The sequence below is a fragment of the Synchiropus splendidus genome, chromosome 4, assembly GCF_027744825.2.
Source record: "Synchiropus splendidus isolate RoL2022-P1 chromosome 4, RoL_Sspl_1.0, whole genome shotgun sequence".
NCBI lineage: Eukaryota > Metazoa > Chordata > Actinopteri > Syngnathiformes > Callionymidae > Synchiropus > Synchiropus splendidus.
The window spans coordinates 12,523,537-12,549,900 of record NC_071337.1 but is presented as its reverse complement, the minus strand read 5'-3'; the positions used below and the strand labels follow the sequence as shown (position 1 = coordinate 12,549,900).

The window sequence follows — 26,364 nt, the reverse complement described above, 5'->3', positions numbered from 1 at the left end:
CACACACAGGTCTCCCGCTGCGCTGGCGCCTCGGCGAAACAGCGTGGTGAAAATAGTTGGATATTGGACGGACCTCCCCTCCGGTATTGGCGGCGGCGTCTTCCTCTGCGTCCCCATTAGGGTTCACTGATCGTGCACACACTCTAACAGGCAGCGCTAACACTACGACCCAGCATCAGTTAGGGACCATCAACAAATTCTAAAGCGGTTAAAAGTATGAGCGAAATCTTCAATAAGGCAATGAAAAACAACCATTTTAGTAGCGAGGATTGTGAAAAGGTTTTTCATCAAACAAGACAGACAAAGGACTGACAGTTTGTATAGTGATATTGAGAATAGAATATGACTAATTGATCATTTATTCACATTATTTCTAATATTTCTTCAATAGCATCCAGGAAACGTGTCCAGACTGGTCCATAGTTAAAGTCAACTGTTCAGAGACATGAGATACAGCAGACAGACGGCTCAATTTAACCCCTAAAAAAAAATGGCAGAGCAGTCTGTCAGACACAACCGGGTTTCTATGAGAGGCTTGAAACATAAATTGTCCAACACATGGAATAGAATGAAAATGTTTTTATCGTGATAATTATTATCGCCAAAATTACAACATTTATCGTGACAATCTTTTTTGTCCAAATCCTACACCAGGGTGGAGTTTAAAATATCAGCATGGGAATACATCATTGCAGGTCTCTTTGAATACCTGCATCAATATGGAACATTATGAACATTATCAATATGAACATTCATTCATTAAGCTTCCTGCAGCGGCACTGAGAGCTGCTCCTTGCTGTATAGTGTGCATTTTGTCTTTTGTGAATGTCCAGCACAATAAAACAATTTTGAGGGATACATGGTTGTTTTCTTAAAAATGTATGTAAAGTATTCTAAAATATCGGGATACACACATATCACATATCGTACTGTGAGGTTGTTGGAAATATCCCACCCTACTGTATACAAAGTCACACAACTGGTCATACTAAGCCATAACCCCATGTTCTGCATTTCTTTTTCACGGTGGGCTGCCCACACCCTTACGGACTCCACAGTGTGTGCACAGGTTTGAGGTTTGAGTAAAGAATGGCTGGTGAGAGATCTCAATGCGAAGGAGAAGCTGTTGACCCAGAGGAACAAATTCCAAAAAGTGTTCTTTAAGTCATAAATGATCACTTTCCTCTTCTTGTTCCTATATCCATGCATTTCAGTGTCTGTAAGTGACTGGGAATCTCTCCAAATAACCTCCATGTTTAGGCTCCACTGGTGGTCATTCAAGCATGGCCACTTTCAAAATTGTAGTTTCAGTGACATTCTTGACTAAGAAATGGTCTGCTACGCAATTATCATGGTATTGAATCGTGCCATCGCGACAAAAAATAAAATACAAGCTGTGAAGCTTAAAGAAAAGCTCATGACACTTGAATGAAACAAAGTCATGGGGAGATGTTCCTGGTGGTTGGGTTGGGCAACCTAACGAAAGTCAGACGGAGACTGTGACGGCAGTAGCCCCCAGCTGTGAAAAGAGTGGGCCCAGAAACAGTCTGACAGAACCTGCTGGGAAAATGAGTCTTCTCTGGGAAAGAAGCAGACAACCGTGTGTGTACAAACAGAAACTGACTCTTGCACAACACTGGTCCGAACAACAGAACCAACAGTTTCCCCTGTGTGCTGCCCAGACAGGAAATACATCATCACACAGACAGGAAGCGCCACCTGCAGAATATCTGCCACTGCCACATCCAGGTTAGCACGTCCGCACAATTTGTCTAAATCAGACAAAAGGACTTGTGATCATTCATTCGTGAACAGCCTCATTCATCTTGAGGTTATTATTCACTATCAGAATGGGGGAAAACTGAATACTGAAATGATACAATGAAAAGGTGTCTCTCTTTCATTCCATTGAATGTTTGAAACCTGACCACTTTCACTTCACATGAATGAACTATATATATATATATATATATATATATATATATATATATATATATATATATATGGAGGCTGAAGCAACAACTTGCACAAGTGCATCACAACAAACCAAACTGCAGGCACAGGAGCGAGAGGCGATGAAGAGGCGAGTGCGTATTTACATAGCAAGTACTGTGAGATGACTGCTGACAGCCGGACTTCTGAGTTTGGGGCACTTGGGTTTACCTGTCAACTGAGCAGATTAAATTCAGGCACAATGAAGTGACTGCACTTGCTTCCTCCTCTCCGTCTATCGCTCCCAAAGACCCAGCTGCGCCCCGCAAATATGATTTAAATGAGTGAACATTTGATTTCGCTGCCTTGTGCGGTTAATTATTGTCATTACAGTATTAATGTAACCGTAAAATGTTTGTTTATAAATGACACAAACTAACAAGACCGGCAACAATTGAGATTGGAGTTGTTGTACTGTAACTGTACTGTCAAAACATTTAAAATGAATCAGTCTGTCTGTCATATGTTTCATGCACTGCACAATACACCTTAAACATACAAGATGTGTGTTTCAGTTTCAGTATTTGCTTTTGTGAGACCACCCAAACGCGTACGGTTGGGTGGTTAAATTGAGGATCCGAGTACAGGAAAGCTACGATAAGGTGTTGGTTTCCAAAAAATATTAACTGCTAAATATTTTCTGAAAAAAAAAAAAAATCAATCCTATCCAATCCGAATTAACAAATAATTATTTGAATCTACATGTTGTCAACAGAAAAGGACACAAAAACTATTTAATTCTGCATTACATTGTTTTATATAACGTGAATCCAACATGAATCCAACATAAGAAAAACAGAAAACAAGCAAATATTGATATTTTTGAGAACCAGTTCAAGCCTGTTTATCCATCGGTCACCTCATTTTTTTTTTTTTTTTTCATAATAATTATGATTCTGGAGCCGTTTTGTTGTGTTGGTCCTACAGGAGATTCGTGTCAGTGTCTTCCCCCAGTGCACCATCATTAAGGACATCAGTATCTCTCTCAAGGACAACGTGACAGGGACAGACTCTGCTTGTCACCGGGGACTGAACCTGTGGCCAGTACTCATGTTTACATTCCATCTTCCTTCCCATAGACAAAACTCCTGATGTAACTGAGGTGTAAAAACCCGCTGAACTTAATGGACGCCTTTTTCACTCCCGCTCTTTGCATTAATAAATCAGAACATACAATGTCAACAAACACAAAGTGCCAAAAGCGAAGCACCAGCTGGATATGAAGCGGCCTGTCTTTCTTAATTTCTCATCTGACACTCTTATTAATAATGTGTGTAGACCAGACTGTGTGTTCACGCTTGTGTTTGTGAGTCTCTGGTCACGTCCCTCGGGGCAACACATGCTTCTTGATGCGGCCAACATTTTAACGCCAATTCACTGGTGTGTATGTGTGTGTGTCAACTGTGGATGTTTATCTACTGGACATTTACATGTCATGACTACTTCGAATCATCTTCAAATATGAGTGCGCCTGCATATGAACACAGAGGGGGGCGAACATCCATGGCCTTTGAATGGTTTCCTCTATATATTGAGTCGGTCTCCTTTGCCATCCTTCCTACATGGTGAACACGACCCAGAGATGCTGGACTTCCTTGTCTGAGCCCAAGTTGAAGTAGGCATCCCAGTTTGTTAGAAACTTCAACCAAGTTTCTCACCTGGATTTTAACCAGTGACTGCTGGATGGCTAGTTCAAATGAACCACATGAGAGGTCCTGATCCTGAGTGATCCTGAGGCAGATGAACCAAAACCCTAGACACACTGACTTCACAAATTCCAAAAACAATGTCCCAAAAAATTATGCAAAGAGCAGATTCATAGTGTGCTTTTTTTAAATCAAAGTGAATGATGTATTTTTTTTAAAACAGCACTCACATGGAGGATTCACAATGAGCGATTCCTCGCAAAAGACAAATTTGACAGCTGGCTTTTGTGACTACACGTTCACATGGAAGGAAAATTATGATCAGACTTTGTGAGATCAAATAAAGGCATTACATAACACACTGCAGCTTTTATTATTTTCTTAAAAAGTAGACATTTTCAAGCCATTGTAATGTCTACCGGGTTTAATTCCACACTAATCTAAGGAGTCGCATTCTCTTCTTTTTTAAATTTTGAACAATTGTTTTGCACAAGCTCCAGCTCAGTTCCGACTGTTCTATTTTCATTGAAATGAAGAAAGCCCATATTAGAAGCAGCTTAGGTACAGAATTTGTTCTCTTTACATGAATAGGAAGCATCGACGATCACACCAACCCGACCAAAAATAACCGGGTAAAACATTCATGAAAATTTTAAGGGGTTGCTATTTTTCCTCGAGTAATGTTCTGTATGCAAATCAGGATGTAAAAATAACAGTAAAATGTTCAGTCAACAATTACATAAATAGAGTGACAATGAAGCTATGAATGAGTATATCAATTGTCGGAGTATAAGAAATTATCGATGTACTCAAACACTGCAACACTTGCTTGGAAGATACTGTATCAATATTTATGCTGAAATATCGCAATAGTTGATTGTGACATTGTATTGATTTTTAAAGTTTTCTATAATCAATATTTATGTTGTTGATTAAAGGAGCAATTCATTTTTCTATTGGAGTGAAAAAAAAATGAATACTGAAATTTTTCAGTCACCCAAATTCCCGCCACGCCGCCGACTTGGTTGTATTGTGTTGTGTTTTAAAGATGTTCAACCACTCCTCACTTGTAATCTGGATTTTCATTTCATTTTCCCATTTTTCCTCAATGTATATTGTAGAATACTGAGAACCCTGCCTCAGATTCTTATATATTTTTGAAATTGTTTCCCCTTGTAGGTATCGAACAAACCAACTCAACCATTTAACTTCCCTGTCCAATTTCATGTGTTTTATTATTTCATTGTTCTAAATAGTTTATCGTTGCCCAGTGGAGTCTGAACTGGATAATCTCCAATGTGAATTTCTCTATCTTTCCACTTGGCACAGTATCCCAGATCACACCACTTTACCAATGTTCTCAAGCTGAGCTGCATAATAATAGTCTCTTAAATGTGGAAGCCATAACTCATTCTTCTTTGGTCAATTGTAATGTGGAATATTTTATTCTTGGTTTCTGTCCATTCCATCTGTCTCTAGATATGATTTTGTCGCATTAAATTTGTGTGGTGATATTTTTATAGGTAATGCCTGGAAGAGGTACAGAAGCCGAGGAAGGATGTTCATTTTTATTGTCAGGATTCTAGAACTTAAATCTAGTGTGAGGGTAGACTATGTTTCCAAATCTTTGGCTACATTTGAGTGTATTTTATCATAATTCAGTTTATATAAGTCACTTAGATGTTTGTATAAGAACACTTCTTGATATTTTATATTTTTTGGATCCCACTTTAAGTTCAATTTTCTCTGTGATTCTTGCGGAGGGACAATAATTAAATGCCAGTATCAGTGTTTTTGTAATATTGATTTTATATCCAGAAAGTTGTTTTTATCAGATTTAGCAATTCAGCTTACATTTGGATCTGTTAAATATAAAATAATGTCATCTGCAAACAGAGTCATTTTGTGTTCATTTCTTTTGACACAGACTCCTTTCAATTCTTCTTTTTGTCGTATTGCCTGCGCTAATGGCTCAATATATAGAGCAAATAGGGAATGAAAAATTTAACTGAAAGTCTAACTGGACTGACGTCATTTCAACTCGATTTCATGCACATACAGTAATACTGCGCTGCATTGTTTGATGATTTCCCACTTAAAATGATGGCTCTACCAGCCAAGACACAGCCCAAATAAAAGATATACAACACTAAAGTTACATATCATGAATAGATATGAACGAAAACAAGGCCCTTTGGAGGTCAGACAGATCCCCAAATGCAAGCTTCAGAGAACTTTGACAGTCACGCCACCTCCAACTCCCCCAGTTTGTCTAAAGTTAAAGAAGATGTGACAGGTTCATTTTCAGAATTAATGATGTAAAATAACAAAAAAGTGGATCACGCTTTTTTTTAAACCATAGGTTATGTAAACAGCATCCCTCACCTGGACCACTAAGTCAACGTTAATGTTTGAACATTGGGAAGTTGGCTGATATCCTTTTTCTTGGCCGCCAGATTTCATCCGCAGAACTCAACCCAACTTTTTTTGTAGGCCCAATAATTACATTTCGCAAAAGTAGGAGTGCATCGGGATCAGAAAACGGCAGACGTACAAAGCATGCTTTAAACACCATCCAAGTTCCCAGACTCTGTCTCTCTCTCTCTCTCTCTCTCAGACACACAGCCTTGGCTTTCCCCGTGGTCCATTTTCCGATTCCATACTAATTAAGTCGCCAGCATGATCAGAAGGCCGCCTGTGCTACAGACACGTCCCTCAAAATCCGACCATAAGCCACTGGATTAAATATGAGTTACAGAGTCCATGTCGGGCTAATATTCCGTTGCGATAGTGGCAGAGTGCTTCAGTGTGTGTCTACTCAGCTCAGTTCTTACGGGGTCCTCTTCCCCGCATTCACTAAAAACCGTGTCCACATCAAGACTGAAAATGGCAGAGGAACAATCTGAAATTCATGAGACAGGTTTTAAATCTGTTTGATTCACAGGAAAGGGGAATAAGGAGAAATTTAGAGGTTTCCATTAGCTTCTTGGTTAACATGGTTAACAGTAGTGGTGTAGCGAGACCTTCGTCTTTTAAGATCAGACTGCGTTTGTGAGAATGAAACGCTCATTTAATTCAATTTAATTAATTTTCGGAAAAACAAAATTACAAATGATGTAACTGTAGACTTTTTTTTTTAATTTAACTGAGTCACATAACAAAGTCGGAGAATTTGGAAAGGTTTTACAACGGGGATCCATGCATGGACTTTTGGGGTTTTGCTCTAAATATCTGCCAAATAAATTTGTACAGTACAGAGACTGCTTGTGAATATAAATCTACACATTCATTGTACTATGCAAAAGCTTTTCAGTATTGGGATTCTAGAATAAAGCATTGAGGTGAGCAGGAACGCCCCCAATAATATCGCACACCTGCAATTGTATCTATTTTCAAATGGCATACTGAGGGGATTTGGGCAGCTATGTAAACCAATGGGGCTTTGGAAGGGACAAGCCTGGTCCTCCTGTTTGGTGTAACAGGGGTCACAAATGCATATTACTGCCACTCCCCACAGGTCACCAAATTATTTTGCAAAACAGGTTTTACTTAACACTGTCCTGCAATTCAGAATAAATGTCCCCATTTACTGTTTAAAGACCTAGCACAAGACCAAGAAGCAGAGCCAACAGAACATTTTCAACCACATACTTGATTTTCTGTCCAACATTTTCATGCAACATGAAAGACAAAACTCAAGTACGTAGTTACAGCACAACGGTGATGAGGAGCGCTCATAAGGTAAAACAGCGGGGCAAGGTTTTAAATGATTTATCCAGCTAAACTACTAAGGTAGCCAACTTGGAAAAAAGAATTGTTTAAATTAGAATTGTAAAATAGTAAAAGATTCATAGCCCTACCCTATGAAGACTCTGACGGTTCCATTGCATGGCGAACAAGTGTGGTACGGTGTTGGTACCAAATGTGTCCGCTTACCAAATGTGCGCTACCTGCCGCGGGGTGATGACGTCACATCTGGCATATACAATATATATTTTTAAAATGTTTTATATAGCCAGAGGAAATTGAAATAAAGGATTTCAAGGCGATTTCTACCACAGGTGTAGCATTTATTTCCACAAAACGCAATGTTTGTCATCGAATAGTTTATGTCCGTTCTTCTCCGCGGTCTGCGGAATAACGCGTCATGATTGGCTGACATGAACGGAGCTTTGTTTTTCTTTAATATCATGCAGGAAATCACAATAGTCTCCACAGTAGGCACTTATGTCCAGATACATTTTTATTCATGTGTCCTACCTACTGCGGCATGTAGGACACATTTGGTAAGCGGACACATTTGGTACCTACAACGGGACACACGATGTTACACTTGCTCCAATGTCACATGTGCACAGTGACGTTGGAGCAACTGTACCCAGCTCCATATCCGTATTCCATATCAGCATGATGCTTTATTTTTTAAAGCATTCATAATTTAAAAGTGACTTAAGTCAAAAAGTTTGTGAAAGTAGCACTGCAGGGGGAAAGACTGAGAAAGCAAACATTGTGAAAATACAAATTATTATACACTATGTGCTACACAAGTTATCCCACTGCTGGGCATTTTCAACTTTTGTTATACGGTGATACCGATATATGCTGCATCGCTCTGGGTGCTGGAATATAAGAGTCCTGAAGATATTCATACAAGCAAAAGACTGTGTTGAAAGGAGAAGTAAACAGGGATGCTGCAAAGGTGTGGGTTTTGAGGTTGGCCACAGAACCTGTTTGGATTCTGACAGGTTGAGTGCAGCACAGAATACATTTAGATCAAGAAGACAGAGAAAAATAAGTGTGTGTTTAGGGTTCTCCTCACTTTTTTTCTTGAGTGCGCACATGTGCGACTTAGTATGTTTGGCGAGTAAATTAAGCCTCTGGAGCCACAGGACAAATCTGACAGACGAAAGGAGCGCGCAGGCGAGCTGAGGGAGGATGAGAGCAGAGAAGAAGTGCTGAGCAGAGGAGGGGAAAACAGAGGAGCTAAGGGGGGGGACAGCTGAGGCGAAGGGAGGATAGGCCGTGTTAAGCTGAGTGGAGCAGAAGGAGGAGAGAAGAAGCAGAGGACAGGAGGCAACTCTAAAGACGGGAAAACATTTCTCATCTGACTTGTTTGAGGTGAAAGTTCAGCTCTTAACTTTTAACAAAACTCCAGAAACTCCTGGAATAGTTTGGCGTCTCACCGAGCGATTGGAGAGGCCAACATTTAGTCCTCAATCGCACGTTACAGAGATATTGAAGAGGTCGAATATTCATCCAACTCCAGCGCAAACAAAACAAGTGCAAGCGAATCCCTTTTTTAAGAACTCCAAAATGACAAAATGGGTCACGCTGGCATTTAATTACACATTCACTTGGCTCTGACTAAAAAGGTTTCATTTCCTCAGTAACTCGGCGCCTCTACCTTTGCCAATGTATTATTCCTCCTTCCGATTCATCTGAAATCTTTCTTCTGCCAGTTTTGCGTGAACCAAATGAATCCCTCGGGGAGTATGAAACTCGTCTCTGGCAGGCAGAAAGCCAGGGGGATCTCTTCGCCAGGACCTGTGGCCCACTGGGTTTCAAATGATATATTTCCTGCCCGGAGGCCGTTCCATCGTTCTCATCTTTGTTAGGTTGAAGCATTACAAACAGACACTTTCAAATGTCCATCACGCAGAACCAGAGGGTAAAATAAGGGCGTATGAGAAGAAGGCACGTTCACATGCTCCAGGTAGTGTCTAGACGTTCAAGTGCAGATTTGTTTTAATCACCCCGCAGATCCATAGTGTTTCTGCACTGTCAGCCTACACATGATCTGCCTCCACACTGGAAGATCACGGACTTTACAGTGACACTGACAAATGGATTTCCACAGGCCTCCACCGCCTTGCAGTACTACATTTAATCACATTATCCTCTTTTTAACGTATTAAAGTCCATGGACCTCGTGCATGTTTATAAAGCGACTGTCACTCTTTCATTGTCTTTCAACTGTGACGACACAATAAAGATCCACATGAAAAATCCAATCCAGTGTCTGAACATAAATATCTTCTTGAAAAAGATGTTTTATTATTTATTACCCTGCAGCCCATAATACAAAATACTATTTTGCCCTCAGTTACACTTCCAGGTGGACAGTTACAGGAACTACAATGTTTGAGCTGAAAATATGACTTGATAATTCACCCAACATGACAAGCTATTAAACCAGATGAGTTAAATTCACTTTCAAGTCTGAAAAATTGAGCACAGCTATGAAGCTCCAAGAAACAATGTGTCATGTCGTGCTCGTGAGGCCCTACTCCATTCACGCACACTGCAATACTTGAGAATCAGAGTCTCATCCCAGCGTATTGACAAACTTATCATGTCGCCGTGTCATTGCAACCACTTTCCTCTCATCATCCCGCCGTGTATTCCCATCAGCCGAATCTCTGTCTCTGCTGTGTCACCAGTATTTGGCGATGCCACGATTAGCGATCAATCAGCTTCCAAACAGCAAACCTGGCAAGACACGGGGTGTGTTTGCACTTCATGATGGCTCGCAGCATGTTTTAAAACGGGGCCAGGGAGTAAGACTCTAATGGAAGCCAGGAACTGACATGGATAGTGAGCTGAAGTGTGAATATTTTAACATGGTTTGGGAAGAAATGAGCGAGACGTGAGGGAGCACATGGTAGAAAAAGATGGATAAAATAGGGAAAAGAAAACACAAAACTTGGCATGTCCTCATATTCAGACAGACTATCGAGCTCAGTCTTGTACATAGCTGTCAGAGAGAGTACATTTTTTGTTTTGTTTTCCGACCTTTACCCCCCAATATGGCAACCATTACCATCAACTGGAAACACATAAACAGAGTGCAGTTGAATTGAAGGTGCTTTAGCTTGACAAAGAAAGCAGTTTCATAGGCCCCCACTTTGAAAAGCTTCAAAACATGGTGCCATTTGTGGTCTATACTTCTTGACACAGATATGCTCCTGAACCCTTAGGTCCAAATCAAGTAGTGCGACTAGTTATGCGTGAGCATGTCAGTTTGTTTGGTGGCTACTTGAAACAAATTTCAAGTTAAGGACACGGCATTTGGTCTCTGTATCCAACATAAGGTACAGAGCTTGACCATCCAATAGAGGCTTGGAGTAGAGCCACTTATGGCATGAAAGCAGCGAATAGGGGAGCGAATCTTCCGCCGATCTGCTCTTGATCCTGACCTGCGTTTATCTAGATTTGAATGGAACAGGCCGTTTGCTTTGAACGCCAGCCACCCTGAAACATTTTCTGAACTCAGCCCAAGTCTAGTTTGCCTCGTTTAAACCTTCACAGTGACCTGGATGACGGAGGACCGGCACATTAGGAGGAGGAAAAAAAAATAGCTGTGTAAGGCTCAGCCCTCAGCACTTTAAGCAACTCACGTACACACCGACACGAGGACACAATTCGGTATAAGCAGCTCACGTTCGCTGCCACAGCCCAAGCGCTACCGCAAGAATATTTATTGGCTACAAGCTCAATGGCAGTATTGAGGGGAAGGATGGGGGGAGCTCAGAAGAGGGGAAGGAGGGGAGCAGGCAGAAGAAGGAAAGAGGCTGTTGCCGGTCCTTTTCACTTTCCACTGCAACGCCGAGTGTGTTTCACTAAGCACCGCAGTGCCCAAAAGAAGGGGGGGGGGCACGCGCACTGAAACTTGTATGTCAGTGTTCCCGCAGCTCATGTGTCGCATCCGCTTACCTTGCGCGCGGGAGGACAGCGAGCACAGCAGGACGAGGGTCCACAGGAAAGAGCGCATCAGCGTCGCCACCATCCTTCCCCGGCCGTCCGTCGACCCCTCTGCGTTCCTCCTCGTCCTCGTCAGCGGAGACGCAGGGCGCGCGAGACAGCGGTCCGAGCTGCGAGCAGCGGCGCAAATGTTGGCATGCGTGCGTCTTCCGCCAGCCGAGCGCGAGCCCTCCGAGCTCTCACCGGGCCGCATGCTGCTTCACATCCAGAGAACGTGAAGGAGAGAGAGAGAGAGTGAGGGAGATGCTGTGGAGGGGGAGAGAGACGTGCGCGTTTTCCTTCCTCGCCTCCCTTTAAAGTGGACTAAATAAACCCTTCATATCCATGAGACTGTCTCAGTCAACGCGTCGAGAGGGTGAGCGGCGCAGAGGCAGACGGGACCCGCGCGCATAGATACAGGTTGTCTCGCCTCGTCTGCTTTAATCCACTGTCGTCACTATATTCCAAAAGGTCCCCTTTCGCGCACACAGAGCTGACGAGAGGAGCAAATCCACACTCAAAAGTCACATATCCAGTCCTCCTATCTTCTCATTTTTCAGTTCAAAAAAAGGATCCTTGGGATGAGAAAAAAGGAGCGAGTCACTCTCCTTAATATCGGCTCAAGAATATCCCGACCGACAGTCCTGTCCTCGATTCTTGAGCAAGTTGGAAGAAGAAACAACCAGCCCCGTTGTCAGAAAGCAGAGGAGACGTGTCTCATCCCCTCCGCTGGGTGTAATGGCTCAGCTCAAGTCCTGCCGCGGCGGCTGGTGCGTCTCCTTCTCACCGAATGCTGCCTTCAAGTGTTGCTCGTAAGATCCCGCTTCCATTCACAGCCGGAAACCAGGAGACGCGCCTCCGCGATCAAACCACGTCGGAGTCTAATCCGCGCCAATGCAGATGGACAGAAAGAACTCGACAGAAACTTCGTCGAAGGAAGTCCATATATGACAAAAAAAAGTAGGACTGATGCTAAAAAGGGACTCAAGTGAGTAAGACTGGATCAGCGCAGGCTGATGCGCAGAGCGGAATCCGACCGTCAGTCACAGCGAGCAACTTGCCAGTGGTCGCTGCTCGCGCTTCTCCTCCTGAAGTGGATTCGCCGAAGAGAGAGAATAAATAGATAATTAAATAAATGGTAAAATAGCGGAATTCTGAACATTTCATACATTTAAAAAAATGGTTATTATTCATCAATGAATTTGTGACGAAGAAGAACTCATCTAATTCAAGAATGATTTACAGAAAAATATAAAAGACAAGTACAAAGAAAAGAACTAGGGTCATTTCATATGACACGTTGTTTATGGAAACTTGAAAATATGGTCGTTTTGAAATTAAACTGAATGTATTTATGGCCCTCAGTTGATCAAAGGGACACTATGAAGCTGATTATGTAGGTAATATTTATGTCGCCAAAATACAAATTGCCTTGTTCCAGCTCTTTGTTGCAGGAATTAATTTTCTTTTCTTGCCCCACAAATTAAATTGAATTTTATTTATTTATTTTCTTTCTTTTGGCTTTGTGGCCCTCCATGAGGCCCCTGAGCAAATCTAAATGCCCACCCTTAGTCATGCCGGAACATAACTGTCGTGTATTCAAGCTTTTCATGGACGCTGCAGCAACAGATTCTTCTGGTGCCGATACATATAAAAGTAACTGTTGGATTGTGTCCACGCAACGTCAAGTCATTTGTCCGTCTGATTTGAAATTGTACCAAGCTATCTGTCTATCACCCATCAACCACGCGTAAGCATCAGCGATCCACAATTCTGGATTGAGTATGTGTTGGGTCATGTGATTTGACTCATTTAGCAACTGCTCCCTTCGATCAAATAGTGCCGTATTTGTCATCACACACTGATAGCAGTTAGATGAAGAGTTGTTGAGCAGGTGGTCTGGATAAAGGCTTGTGATGCTGAGAAATGTCATGCTGTTCTGGGTTTTTGAGAGCTGTGTGTACACTTAGCTTCCCTAGTTGAATTTATATATATATATATATATATATATATATATATATATATATATATATATATATATATATATATATATATATATATATATAATTTAGATGATGTTATACCGGAATATGGAAGGTGACTGACCATGTTTAGAATGCATGGCAACAATGTAGTACTACTACAATCAGCTGGATAGTTTGATCCGGTTTCCTTAATTTATTTACACAAGAGCTGTTATGGAGGTCACCTTCATGTAGTTAGCTACAACAGCTAATGGTACCAAGGCCAAATCAGCACAACACAGGTGTCGACAAAGTAGTGAGACACACACCACTGCTCTACTATTATGTCATTAGATTGTCTTTAGTTCTTTCCGAGGAGTCGATATATACATTTTTACTTCCGAGGCACCAAAGAATTTAATGCAAATCCCTCGGTCTGATCTCAGTCAAGCTATTAACTGGATTAGATGGGCATCTCAGTCACTTAACCAGTCTTCCTAGTCGGACTACAGCAACAGTTTGGTTTTCTCAGCTGCCATGTACAGATTATCTTTACAGGGACTCATGTTTGATTGACAGTGAAGGAGGTTTGCAGTGCAGCCTCAAAGCAGGAAGTGCAAACTTGGGTTGAGTCTGTGTGGAATTTCTATGTTCTCTTTCGACTTGGTAAGATGTCCTCCTCGCATGGTTTATTTCCCACAGCCCAAGAGTGCACAAATGTTTAGCAATAATAATAACAATAGTAATAATATCTAATACAGAATAATAAACATAGCATGTCCAAAGTGTCTCTGGTCAGTTACTCCAGATTCAGCCACTCGCTGCCCTACCAAAGGATAAAGCAGCAGAAAATGATTGTCAGACCTTCTTCTCTTCCCAATTTTACATCTGAAAACATTGCAGATGTTTTCACAGGAACCTTAATGCCTTTGCTAGCCATCAAATAACTTGGGTTTTCTATAGAATCATGGCCATGCTTTGAAGAACACGCTGCACCAGTGCCCACTTAGGCAAGTGTGAGTCCATTTCTCGTGATGAATGAGGGCACGTTTGAGCAATGAATCAGTCACGAAGCCTCTTCCGTAGGGGAGCACCTTGCACGGAAAACCTTACATCACGACTGGCTGTTACTGCTCTATCACAAAACCTACTGCGAGGTATGCAATTGGTATGATATTTGCAGTTAACCTGTTAACACTGAGTGACATGTGCAAGGTTGGCACGTCTCACTAGACTCTCCGGAGGTGCAAACAGTCATGTGCTAAAAGGTTACACACCTTCTATCATACAGCACAGAGGATGTCCTTTGGTCAGTGGTGGAATTACTGTCGCATTTTGGAAGCATTTCAGAAGCATGGGAATATAAATGTGTCTGAGCGGGTGTTAGTGTGAATAAGTCTGATGCTCTATGTATTTAAGTGAAAAGGCGCCCACACATTCCCTCATAGCACTCTTCTGCCATCTACAGGCATATTACTCCTCCCTTTCCAGCACTTTAACTCTCATCCTCTCATGCCACCAACTCTTGGTGTTCTCGCTCCATTTAAATATTCCTGGCATGGTGACTGTCTTCACTACTGCACACCAATACTCTGAATACAAACCGCGGTTTCAACTGTATCTCAAATCCATTGTGGGAAGATTTCCTGTTCCTACAGAAGCGGGTTGTCTGCCGCTCTTGCTTTCAGAAATCAATAAGCCATGTGTGAGGTTCATGTCCTGAGAGAGGCAGGAAGAGATGGAAGAGGAGAGGAAAGTACAGAGAAACAGGAGTGCTGAACAGAAGGAGGGGTGTGAGGGGAGAATAAACGTTTAAAAAAAGGAAAGCAAGAGGGGCGATTGTATAGAAGAAGATACCGAGAGGGACCCAGGAGGAAGCGAAAGGAGAAACAGAGCAATTAAAGTATTGGAAAGGAGCAAGATGAGTAGGAGAGGGATGTAAGACAAATGGAGAAGCGGGGAGTGGGGGCTGTGAGCTGCAGTGATGGAAATGCAAGCAAAGTAAAGTTGGAAAGTTAGCAAAAATCGTTGTTTACAGAATTTCAGAGAGCAAAATGTAGTTAAGAGAACGAGGCGGTGAGGGAGACAATCTCATTCCAAGTGAGCAGAGAGAGTGAACAGTACTGTAGTTGTAGCAGCCTGCACAAGTTTGTAAGCACGGCTGCATTTGTGTGTAGGTGTGTGTGCACGTTTCTTTTCCTTTTTTTAAAAATGTCAGAGGCTTTAAATAGCAATTGGCATGTTTTTAAATGTAGAATGAAAGGAGCACCATCCTATGGCTTCCCTACCCACAACCTCGGTCTTTTTTCAAACGTGTTGATCTGCCCATGGCGTCAGGATATGCCGCGGAAGGTGTGCTTCAATTGAAAGCTCAATGCGTCGACATGCAACGGCGAGGCTGCCTTCGGCGTCAGCATATGACGCAGAAGTCCACTTTCCAAATGTCAATTTGTAACGCTCACAGGGGAGACGAATGGCAGTGCTCTTCACTGATTCACAATAGATGTGACTTGGTATATGCTGTACAGCACCTGCCATACCGCACCATGCCACCGACGTCACCATAACTGAAACGCACGGTTGTTTGAGGGGTTTATGTACCAAGTGGCATCGTAACCCTAAACCCACATGGAGTACAGCAAAAGGAGCGCCATCCTGTGGCTAATCTAACCCCCCTCTCTGACTTTTTAATGTGATGGGCCATGGCGTCAGGATATGCCAGATCTGGAAGGCGAGACAGGTGCTTCACTATTCATTTACATGCAATGCTGAAGGCTGCCTTCAGGATGCAAAAGTCTACTTTCCCTATGTCAATGTATAACGCCATTGGAGTTGGTTCCTTCCCCATGATAACAATGATTCACATTTCATGTCACTTGGCACACAGTATATAGCACCTTATGATGGTGCCGTCGAAGTCACAGTGACCGAAATGCTTGTTCACCAAGTGAATACAGGGAAAGAAGCACCACGCCATGGTTGACCTAAACCTTGTGCCAGTCTCATTCACTCAAGTGTCACAGCTCCCTCACATATGCAGGAATCAATTATGCAAAATAAGTGGTGATGTCACTCAGTGTCTGCCCACACTACGGCTTCAACTTTGTTTGTTGCTCATTTTTGAAGTTGTGCAAGCAAGTTCGGGAATGGTACTGGTACCAAGTGTCCCACAAACACATTTGACTCGATGGTTAAAGACTTTTCAATTGCCAATAAAGGGCATCTGGTTAAGTAGATTAAACCAGTGTAAAACAATGACATGTTGTGTTAGGTGTTTCTATTGAATCAAATGTTTCCCTCTCATGGCATTTGTTGACGTACAAAAGGAGTGGTTGGGTTAGGATGAGGATATGCACCTGGATATGACCTGACTTGCGATGTTAACTGGTGTACATATTATATAGTACCATACATGTTGGACAGTTAGGTGAACTGCTGCCTACTGTGTCAGGAAATGTTGCTGGGGGGAAACATTTTGATTCAATTGAAAAGCCTAATCCATCAACATACGGTGCAGAAGGCTGACTTCTACGTCTGCCTAGGACGAACAGGGGAGACTTGTCAGTGTGTTACGCCTCAGACGTGACAATGTTAGGAGTGTGTGAGCCACAACATGGGTGGAAATGAATGGCCTTGCAAAGAAGTGCAGTGTATGGGCCTGTCAGCGCTTAACACAAGTCCGTCTGTTAGCAAAACAGTTGGAAAGTTTTCAATAAAATCTGCAGGAAACGTTGATAACCAGACATGAAGCAGAGTTCTATTACGAAAAAGGATCACCATTCTGTTGTATGGATTCCAGCTAACTATCTAAAAAACTACAATTTTGTCACCAAAGTTAATCAATATTTTTGCCGTATAGACAAAATGTTTGGTTGTATGTCATTTTTCAGGGTTGCTAGGTGACACTGGTAGAGCCTCTGAAAAAAAATGGTATGAATCTGAAACGGTTTAGTGGAGGCAACTGTTGGTCTAGTTATGTAACTCCTTCCCTTCAGAGTAAATGCTCATACGCTCGGATATCGGCATGTCTTTGTAGCCCTGTGCAATTCAACACAGCACATATAAAATGTTGCTATTCACTACACAGACAAACACACGCTGATGTTTGCAGGGTTTAACATGCACAATAAGCTCTCAGTTTTATACTTTTTATGTATTAATTGCTATTCTATGTTAGCGTCTTTGGTCGACTGCATTGTTGCTCCATGCAATAAAATATTCAATCATGAAAATGGAAGAGCGTATTTCCAAGAATCTGTTTGTTTCCATTACCATGCAATAGCCTCATTTCAGCAATCTCTGTATGTATTATGCAGGGTGGCACATCCTGTCTCTTTAGGTCTGCATGCAGACAGGAAATTGTTTCCTTGATATATTCCTCAGTGTTCTAATGATGAGTCGAGCGGGGGGACATGTCACATCCTCTAAAATCCTTCCCATAACAGTTCACTCGTCTTGACCGCAGAGCAAGGTATTTCTGAAACCTTCATCCTGTGGTTGATTTCCTACCGGCCCTTCATGATTCTCCAACTGCCTGAAAATGAACATCCGTTTTAATTGTTGCCTTTTAATTCCCAGTGTGAGTGGATGCATATGGTGACATGTTTGGCGTCTCCTCCAACAAACGCGACTGGGCTGCGCTCCAAATGCCCCGTCACCCTGCTTCGCTCAAGCAGATGAAAGAAGAATGCATATTCAGTCAGACTTAAAAATAGCGTGTACAAATAAAAGAGCAGAATATTGAACTATTTAAATGTATAGCATCAAGATCTTTCAATCGCTGTTCCCACTGTCTCGCGGGTAAGAGCCCTGTTTATTTTGTGAGGCACCAGAAGATTTCAAAGCCATTTCTACGAAGACAATCGGCGACAAATTCCCACCAGATTATCTCCTTAAGGGCATCGCTTTTTCAAGTGCGCAAAAGACAATCTTTAGAAGTGTTTGTGGGACACCTTTCCACCAGAGAACAAACAAATAACATCTCTTTCTATTCCCCCATCGGCACTGAATAAGGTCAAATACTTGATTCCAAAAACACAAGTCGTCTTGCAAATCGTAAAATGGCATTCTTCAACACGTGTCGCCCGATTTCGACTGTCAACGGTGCGCATAATAAGGAGGGTCCAGTCTAACAAAGCCGCCGGAGCAGCATCTCTGTCGCCACTTAGTATTCTGTGTAAATTGCGTGGAGATGAAACAACACTTACCTTTTCTGTGTTCCGTTCTGGTTATTTATTCATGATTTGAACAACTTTTTCACTGGGTATAAATGGTGCAATGTTTGGGAGACCGAAATGCTTTCACACAACAATCCCTGCTGGAATTAACAGGTAGAAACGGCTCATAAGCAGCTGGCTTAAGGGAACCGGCGCAATTGGAAGTCCATTAATAAGCCCACTCTGCAGAATCTTAATTCATGTTTGAGGCAAAGGCATTTGGCAAATGTCATTTTCTTTTAAGCAAGACACAAAGCTATTGTTGGAATAATAATTAATTGACTAATGAGTTATCCACTGACAGGCCAGACCACCAGAGGGGTGTGTATGACGACTGCAGTGCATCAATGCTTACACAAGCTACAAGAGAGAGAATATTTGTTTGTCACCAGCTGTCTGCGTGCAAGCAGTGTTGCTTGTGGGCTGTTATGGAGAGCGACAGATTGTGCGCACGTCAGTACAGCAGACAGGAAATGTACAACAAGTGGCATCATTGTCGACTGAACAACAAGGTGGTTAAAGAGGAAAAGTTGACCTTTCCTCACGACTTAAAGTATTAGAAGAGATGCAGAGAGTGCTTTTTGTGTGACTATTACATGAGTCACCTTTTACATTCACAGGACAGAAGTTTATTTATTTATTTACTTTGTTATTCTTCTTCATGTCTGTCTTCTCAGCCACAACCTTGCACCGCTTTCCTCACCAGTGTGCTCACTCTTTGAGAAAGGCCACTCCTGTTGCCTCTGCCTGAGGACAACATATCAAAGAAGATGGCTCTCCACTCTACTGCCTGGCAGAAGATCTTATGCAGCCCTTGACACTCTCCTCAGGAAGAACAGCTTGCCTTGACCCTCCAGCCGAGGACCTAAACGTGGTTCGTCCAGTCTCTCAGTCTTGGTCTTGTACCTGTTCACCATTGCTCCTCACCCCCAGTCCAGTCCAGTCTCAGTCCCAGTTGCTTGTATGTAGCTAACCATCCTCATATGTGTCTGGTTTAACTCGGATCACAGTCGGCTTCTCAGTCAGTTGAACTAGTGAGACGACTACTAGACTAGGAAAAGTGAAAATACTAGATCCGATTGCTGATGTGTGACTTCTCCTGGAGAAAAAAATGTTATCGATATGTTGGAAATGTAATACTGGTTTCATCTAGACCGGTGGCAAATACAGGTTCTGATGTGTATCTAATGTGTGCTTCTTATATTGCATATAACAATCCAGACAGTCCAATCAAATGACAAAATTCAGTTTTCAGAAAGATCACTGAAGTGTTTTCTACATTCTATTGAAGGCTGCTGTGAAGCAAGTGGTTTATGTCCGTCAAGTTTGCGCCACCATCATCGGGTTCATCTCAGATGGACATGAATCAGCTTACAGGAGGAAGGTGGAGCGGCTAGTGTCCTGGTGCAGCCACAACAACCTGAAGCTCAACGCCCATAAGACAGTGGAGATGGTCATAGACTTCAGGAGTGTAACAGTTTCTCTGTCCCCTCTTATGTTGGCTGGTTTACCTATTCCTATTGGAGACTCCTTCTGCTTCCTGGGAACCACCATCACTGAGGACCTCAAATGGGAGCCAACCATCAGGTCCCTCATCAGGAAGGCTACAACTGCCAACGAAGTTGCTGGTGGAGTTCTACACAGCCATCATCCAGTCCATCCTCACCTCCTCTATCACTGTCTGGTACAACAGCGCCACCTCCAGGGACAAGAGCAGACTGCAGCGCATCGTACGTTCTGCTGAGAAGGTGATCGGTTGCAGCCTGCTACCTCTTCAGGACCTGTATGTCTCCAGGACCCAGAGACGTGCAGGTCGGATCAGAGCCGACGCTTCTCACCCTGGACGTGGACTGTTTGTTGCTCTTCCCTCTGGCAGGAGGCTTCCTAGTTGGTGGGCTCCCCACACACAATGGCAATAAATTAAATTCTGATTCAGATTCTGATGTTGCAACATTAATAGGAGACATTAATGCTCATTCATTTATCATCCTTTTAATGTATAAAATTGTGTTGATATGACCCTTGTGAGTGTTTTGTATTTACCCTGTTGTTTCAAGTCAGGAGTAGGCTGGACGGGTCATGGAAAGCTCAGGTTGATATATGGACGTGGAAAGTAAAAACAGTCATTTTCCAACTCACAGCACTTGCGAATACTGTCACAAATCCACAGACACCTTCAGGAAAGGCCTAGCTGACCTCTGTCACCTGCTGACAGTGACAACAGTGGCGATGGGGGAAAAAAAAGATAAAAGCAGCCAACCTACCTTCATCGCTGAGTGATCCACATGTCATCCTGATATAGGTGTTTCGGCAGACACAGACAAGTCGTATCCACTACTCACCCCTTCAATATCTTTCTGATGTCGCAAGGAAGTGGACCCTCCCCCGGACCCTATTCTCTCCAGTAAGGACGATGCATTTCTAAAGGACAATGGTCTTTTGATAAGACGTACTGTAACTGCAGGACTCCTGCGATTGCTGTAATAAAATTCACCAGCAAGTTCACAAACCACATCACCAATTCTATTATTCAACCTCCATCATGATATTTAAATGAAAAGTGTCCACTCTGTGGGCCAGTCCTCTTTTGTCCAAGGCTAAATGAGGGCTGATAAACATAGATCGGTCTTTTAATCGCTGTATTCAAGCACATTACAAAAAACATTGTCGGTTTGAGTTTTTTGGGGGTTTTTTTTCCCCATGTATATCGTTATTTGAACAACTTTCCTCAGTATTATTTTCTCATACATGGGTCACGTCACAATTTTCACTGCAGTATTTCCACAAATTTTACAAAATTGTCAAGAAGTGACATTCAAAAACTGCATGCTGCCATAAAGTGGAATGGGTTTGTGGTGTCGGTGGCCATTCAATGAGTAAGAGGACTGAAGCCCAGTGTCTGACCGATAACCGATACTGTTAGTGATCCAACACCGGTCACGCAGATAGTATGTTAACCCTATACAGTGGTACCTCGGTTCTCGACCACAATCCGTTCCAGATGGCTGTTTGACTCAATATGATGAAAAAAACAGTCAGTTCATGTAGCTAACGGGACACGTCTGCATACAGAGGCTGCGTTATACACAATAACAAAGTGTGTTGTGGGTCAGCTGATCGGTCCACGCACGTTTTTCCAGCTTTTTTCAGGGGCGTTTGAGTTCTGGATTTTCGTTCGAAATCCGAAGCAAAAAAATCTAGAATTTTTTGTTCGAACTCCGATTTGTTCGAAGTCTGAGACGTTCGAAAACCGAGGCAGCACTGTATGTACTATGTTGTTGGTAGAACTCAAATGAAGCAGTGGGATTTATTTGGCAATAACTGATCTGGTGGCTCTGGACTAGTGTTGCAATAAAGGTAGCTGGGGACACTCCAGTACCAGCAGGGTTTTGTTTTGTTCTCAAATGGCTGAAGACTCATTTTCCTCAAAAGTGTATTAGTCACAGTGTAACTTTTCATCATCAACTGAATAAATGTTGAAGAAATCATGTTTCCTTCACCCGATTTAAACTGAATTCAAATCACCTCCTTTGAATTTAAACCTCATCTTATAGACTATACCCAAAGAGTATTAAAACACCATTTCTTTTTTTTTTTTAAACCAGTGCTTACGATGGGATGTTTGTCAACCTGAATTCCTTTCCTGTATTGTGTGACAGACTGGGTTTCACAGTCTTCGGGGAGCAGAGAATATATGCACCACAGACCGTGATGGTGAGCTCACCAGTGGGAGGAGAGGAGTGTTAAAGCAGGTGAGAAACAACGGCTCGTGTTATTTCACAGCTTGGGGAGTTGATGCTGCTGTGGTTTGTGTGCAGTGTTTATAATAGGTACAGCCTCTCATTCTCCTCTGGCTCCCTTAGTTAAATGCAAAGGTTAAAATCCTCTGACAGCCCTCCTCAGTCATCATCTATCATCATTGATTTGCTTTCTTATTTTTCCCCGTCGTATTTGCAGGTAAGCAGGCATTGCATACTCACAGCAATTTGTCGTTCACCAACACCCACCTCCTGATACAACCAAACACGTTTGGGCACATTAGTTTTTCTTAGTCTCAATGTTCGTAAGCATGTTATAATGAAGGATAGTATTTATGACATAAATACACCTTCTTGGGTGAATACTGCAGACAAGAAATAGAGACTCTTCATGACTATTTTACACAACAATTTGAAATGATTTAGGTTTTCAGTCAGTGAGTCAGTATATATATATATATATATATATATATATATATAGTATAGCGGTACCTCGGTTTTCGAACGTCCCGAAATTCCAACAAATCGGAGTTCGAACAAAAATTTCGAGATTTTTTTTTCTTCGGGTTTCGAACAAAAATCCAGAACTCGAACGCCCCCAAGAAAAGCCTGAAAAAACATAACGTGCGCGGACCGATCAGCTGACCCACGACGCACTTTGTTATTGTGTATAACGCAGCCTCTGTATGCAGACGTGTCCCGTTAGCTACATTTACTGACTGTTGTTTCTTCATATTGAGGTGTAAAACCTTTCCTGTCTCCGCACTGGACCGTGGTAGAGTGTCACAGGGGAGGTGCTCTCTCTCCACACCTCCGAGACTGGAGCCACACTACAGGGTTTGATGTCCTGTTGTGGGCTGGAGCTGGCACAGGGATGAGGCGAGTCTCGGACAGAGCGCGACTTGGTTTATGACTTTGTCACAGCCAAACTGCACAGAAGCGCACATTCAGAGCTGGACACGCACCGGGCACCTCTTCACGTCTGGAGAGACGTCACTCACTCAGCAACCCCTCCCACATGCAGCGGCCACTCACATCGAGGAACAGCCACCTGCAGCAGACACTCTACATTCACTCCTTCAAAAGCCTATTTTAAGGCTTGGAACGCATTATTTCTTTTTCCATTCATTGAGAAAAATTGATTCAGATTTCGAACATTTCGAACATTTTTTTTTTTTTTTCTTTTTTTGCAACAGGTGCCCTTTGTTTCTGGCTTGAGCACTAGCGCCCCCTAACTGCCATGCCAATATTGGCATTGAAAATAAATGTCCTGGTTTTATTTGAGATTCAATTATTTTCATCAGTTAGCAAAAAAAAAGTGCTTTCATGAATTAAGCTACAATGCTTAGATGTGATATATTTATTTTTTAAACAGCAACTGTTATATCAACATATTTTTTTCACAAGTGAATAACTCACTCCAAGTCAGGGAGAAAGTACTGGAATGGAATGAACACAAGGAAGACGTGATGATGTAACTCCCATACACAGAATGAAGCAAAGCAATTCATTTTAGGTTATAAAATCTAAAATGCATTTTTATTCAGCACATGAAACTATTTCTGAATGAGAAACACCCATTTTTCCGTTTTTATTCAACGCTGCAGACCATTGTATTCTACTGTGCGATACATGTTCTGTGTGTGTGCGTGTGTGTGTAAATACAAAAGAGCACAACATACTTCCTCAGCATCTTGTGTGCTTTTGGGTTTTGGGACCAGAATGTCACAGTGATGAATAATTGAATGGAAGAGCACTGTGTCTATTTTTGGCAAAAATACCGGTAAGGGAAGAAAAAAAAAAAAAAAAAAAAGTCAAGGATGGATGCCCTCCATAGGGTCTCTGCCCCTCACTGAACATTTGTGTCCAATGTTCTACTAGCAAAACTGGCAAGACCGCATCAATCTAGGCCAAGACAGTATTGAAACTGGAGAGTATCGAGACCAAGACAAGACCAGGACAGTATCTATCGGGAGTCTCAAACAGATTACACAAATGAGTTGCAAATACACATTTTACACGTACACATTTTAAAACGCATTTTACGTCATTGGTCATACAGTAACAAGATGCCATGTGCTTTGTTGTCACTTTGAGAACTACACAATAAATCAGTGACTATAATAACAATGTAATTAATGCTCAGAAAAAATGAAATGAAGACATTCAAAACCATGACACAATTGTTAACAAATTAGCCTTTTTAAAAATGGACCTGTGAGACTTCATAGCACCCAGAGGAGTCTGAAAATGAGGACACTGTTTCACGAAGCCTCACCTGCCCATCAACACTGTTATATTGTGTCAAGCCGCCTGTGATCACTCAAACCCTCAACAAAGTTACATTTTTTTTCAACAGCCCTCAAGTAGTCACACACCCAAATAGCCGTCGCTCCAATATTTCAGGACTGTGTGTCGCTTGTTTTGTCATACAGTGGTGTGCTGTAAGTAGTGTTTTGTCAATGTGCCAAACAATGGATTGTGGTCTGAGAATGAAGCGGTGAGCTACTGACAGATGATGCTTCTTCTTCTGCCGCTTATTCGGGGTCGGGTCGCGGAGGTAGCAAGGAAGCCCAAACTTCCCGGTCCGCACAAACCTCCTCCAGCTCCTCCCGCGGGATCCCGAGGCGTTCCCAGGCCAGACCAGAGACATCATCTCTCCAGCGAGTCCTGGGAATGATAACATGAAAATGATAACTACAAGGACTGTGACGTCGCCCGGCATGGCGCAGCCGGGGCCCCACCCTGGAGCCAGGCCTGGAGTTGGGGCTCGAATGCGAGCGCCTGGTGGTCGGGCCTCTGTCCATGGGCCCGAAAGAACGACATGGGCTGTCCCTGCTGCGGACCCACCACCCGCAGATGGAGTCATAGGGGTCGGGTGCAAAGAGGAATAGGTGGCAGTCGAGGGCGGGGGACCTGACGACCTGGTTCGTGTGGACAGCTACTGACAGATGATACGAATCATGAAAACTCCTAACAAACGCTATGTGCTGTACTGGAAAACATGACTCATCAGACCAAGAATGCGTCATACATTGCTCCGTGAACACATCATAGCTCGGGATATAGGTTCGAATATATGCATTGAAAAGTCATCAGCAACAAGGCCAAGCATTACGCCACCTGTCGACTTATACTGTCGTCTTGATGCATCACAGCCTAGAGGAAGAAGAGCAGTGACTGGTGACAGGGTCACTCCCAAGTACACGGTCTTATCAAAGTGAAATGTTTGGAGACCTGTAGCTGGAGCATGGTGAATAAAAAAATACTGAACTAAACTTTACGGATAGCAAGCTGAAGTGAGGTGAAGTTTCATTCATGGGTCGGCATGAACGGCACAAAGCAACTGCAGTGCAGGACCCTTCCTTATGTACAACCAGCAGTCGCAGTCTTCCTCTCAAAGAAAAAAAATGTGTGTGTAATCTGATCAGACAAATCTGATCTAATTTTACCAAGAGAGCCTCCAACCAATTTTTGTGGGTCTTCCTTAATGAAAAGTGACACATAGCTTGAGGGCTACTTTAATTAAAGTAGGAAAACATTGCGTCTCGACATGGGAACGAAGGTGTTTATTTTTAACCCTTAAAATGGGAGTTTTGGAACAATGTCCTGATTCAGCGTTCATTACTGCATCGAAAAGTGTTTTAATGATGGGTCCAGTCGTTGAAGACCTTGAACAGCTTCGTTTATGATGCCATTGATTCTTTAAGATTTTGTGTCAGAAACATTTGGAGCCCGTGTCTTGTGTTAGCGACAACAGATACAGGTCTATCAAGTAGTAAAACTCTGGATCTTTTGGGGTCAGCTTCATTTTATGGTCTCTAAGAAATGAATAAGTTACCTGTGGAGAGGACTGGAAAAATATCATCCACTCATTTGATCGGACCGATCAAAACGATTGGGTTTTGAACGCGATCTTGTGACAAAAGCGACTGAGGTCAATGTTGACCTGCAACATGTTCCTTGTCCGTCCTCAAACTTTGTATCTTTCGACATACTCTGTGCCTATACTATGTACTTGTTTCAAATGATGTCCTTCATCACCACT

At 42.6% G+C, this 26,364-nt stretch overlaps 1 protein-coding gene across 5 annotated transcripts in view; it reads right to left on the bottom strand.

The window, feature by feature from the left end:
* Positions 1-12,413, bottom strand: part of csmd3b (CUB and Sushi multiple domains 3b) — a 344,162-nt gene extending 331,749 nt beyond the window's left edge. For all 5 annotated transcript variants that reach the window (XM_053862604.1, XM_053862605.1, XM_053862606.1 and 2 more), the window contains exon 1: positions 11,352-12,413. In XM_053862604.1, the coding sequence (XP_053718579.1) occupies positions 11,352-11,592 (241 nt within the window). In that variant the 5' untranslated portion in view covers positions 11,593-12,413. The remainder of the gene's footprint in view (positions 1-11,351) is intronic.
* Between the last annotated feature and the right edge of the window lie 13,951 nt (positions 12,414-26,364).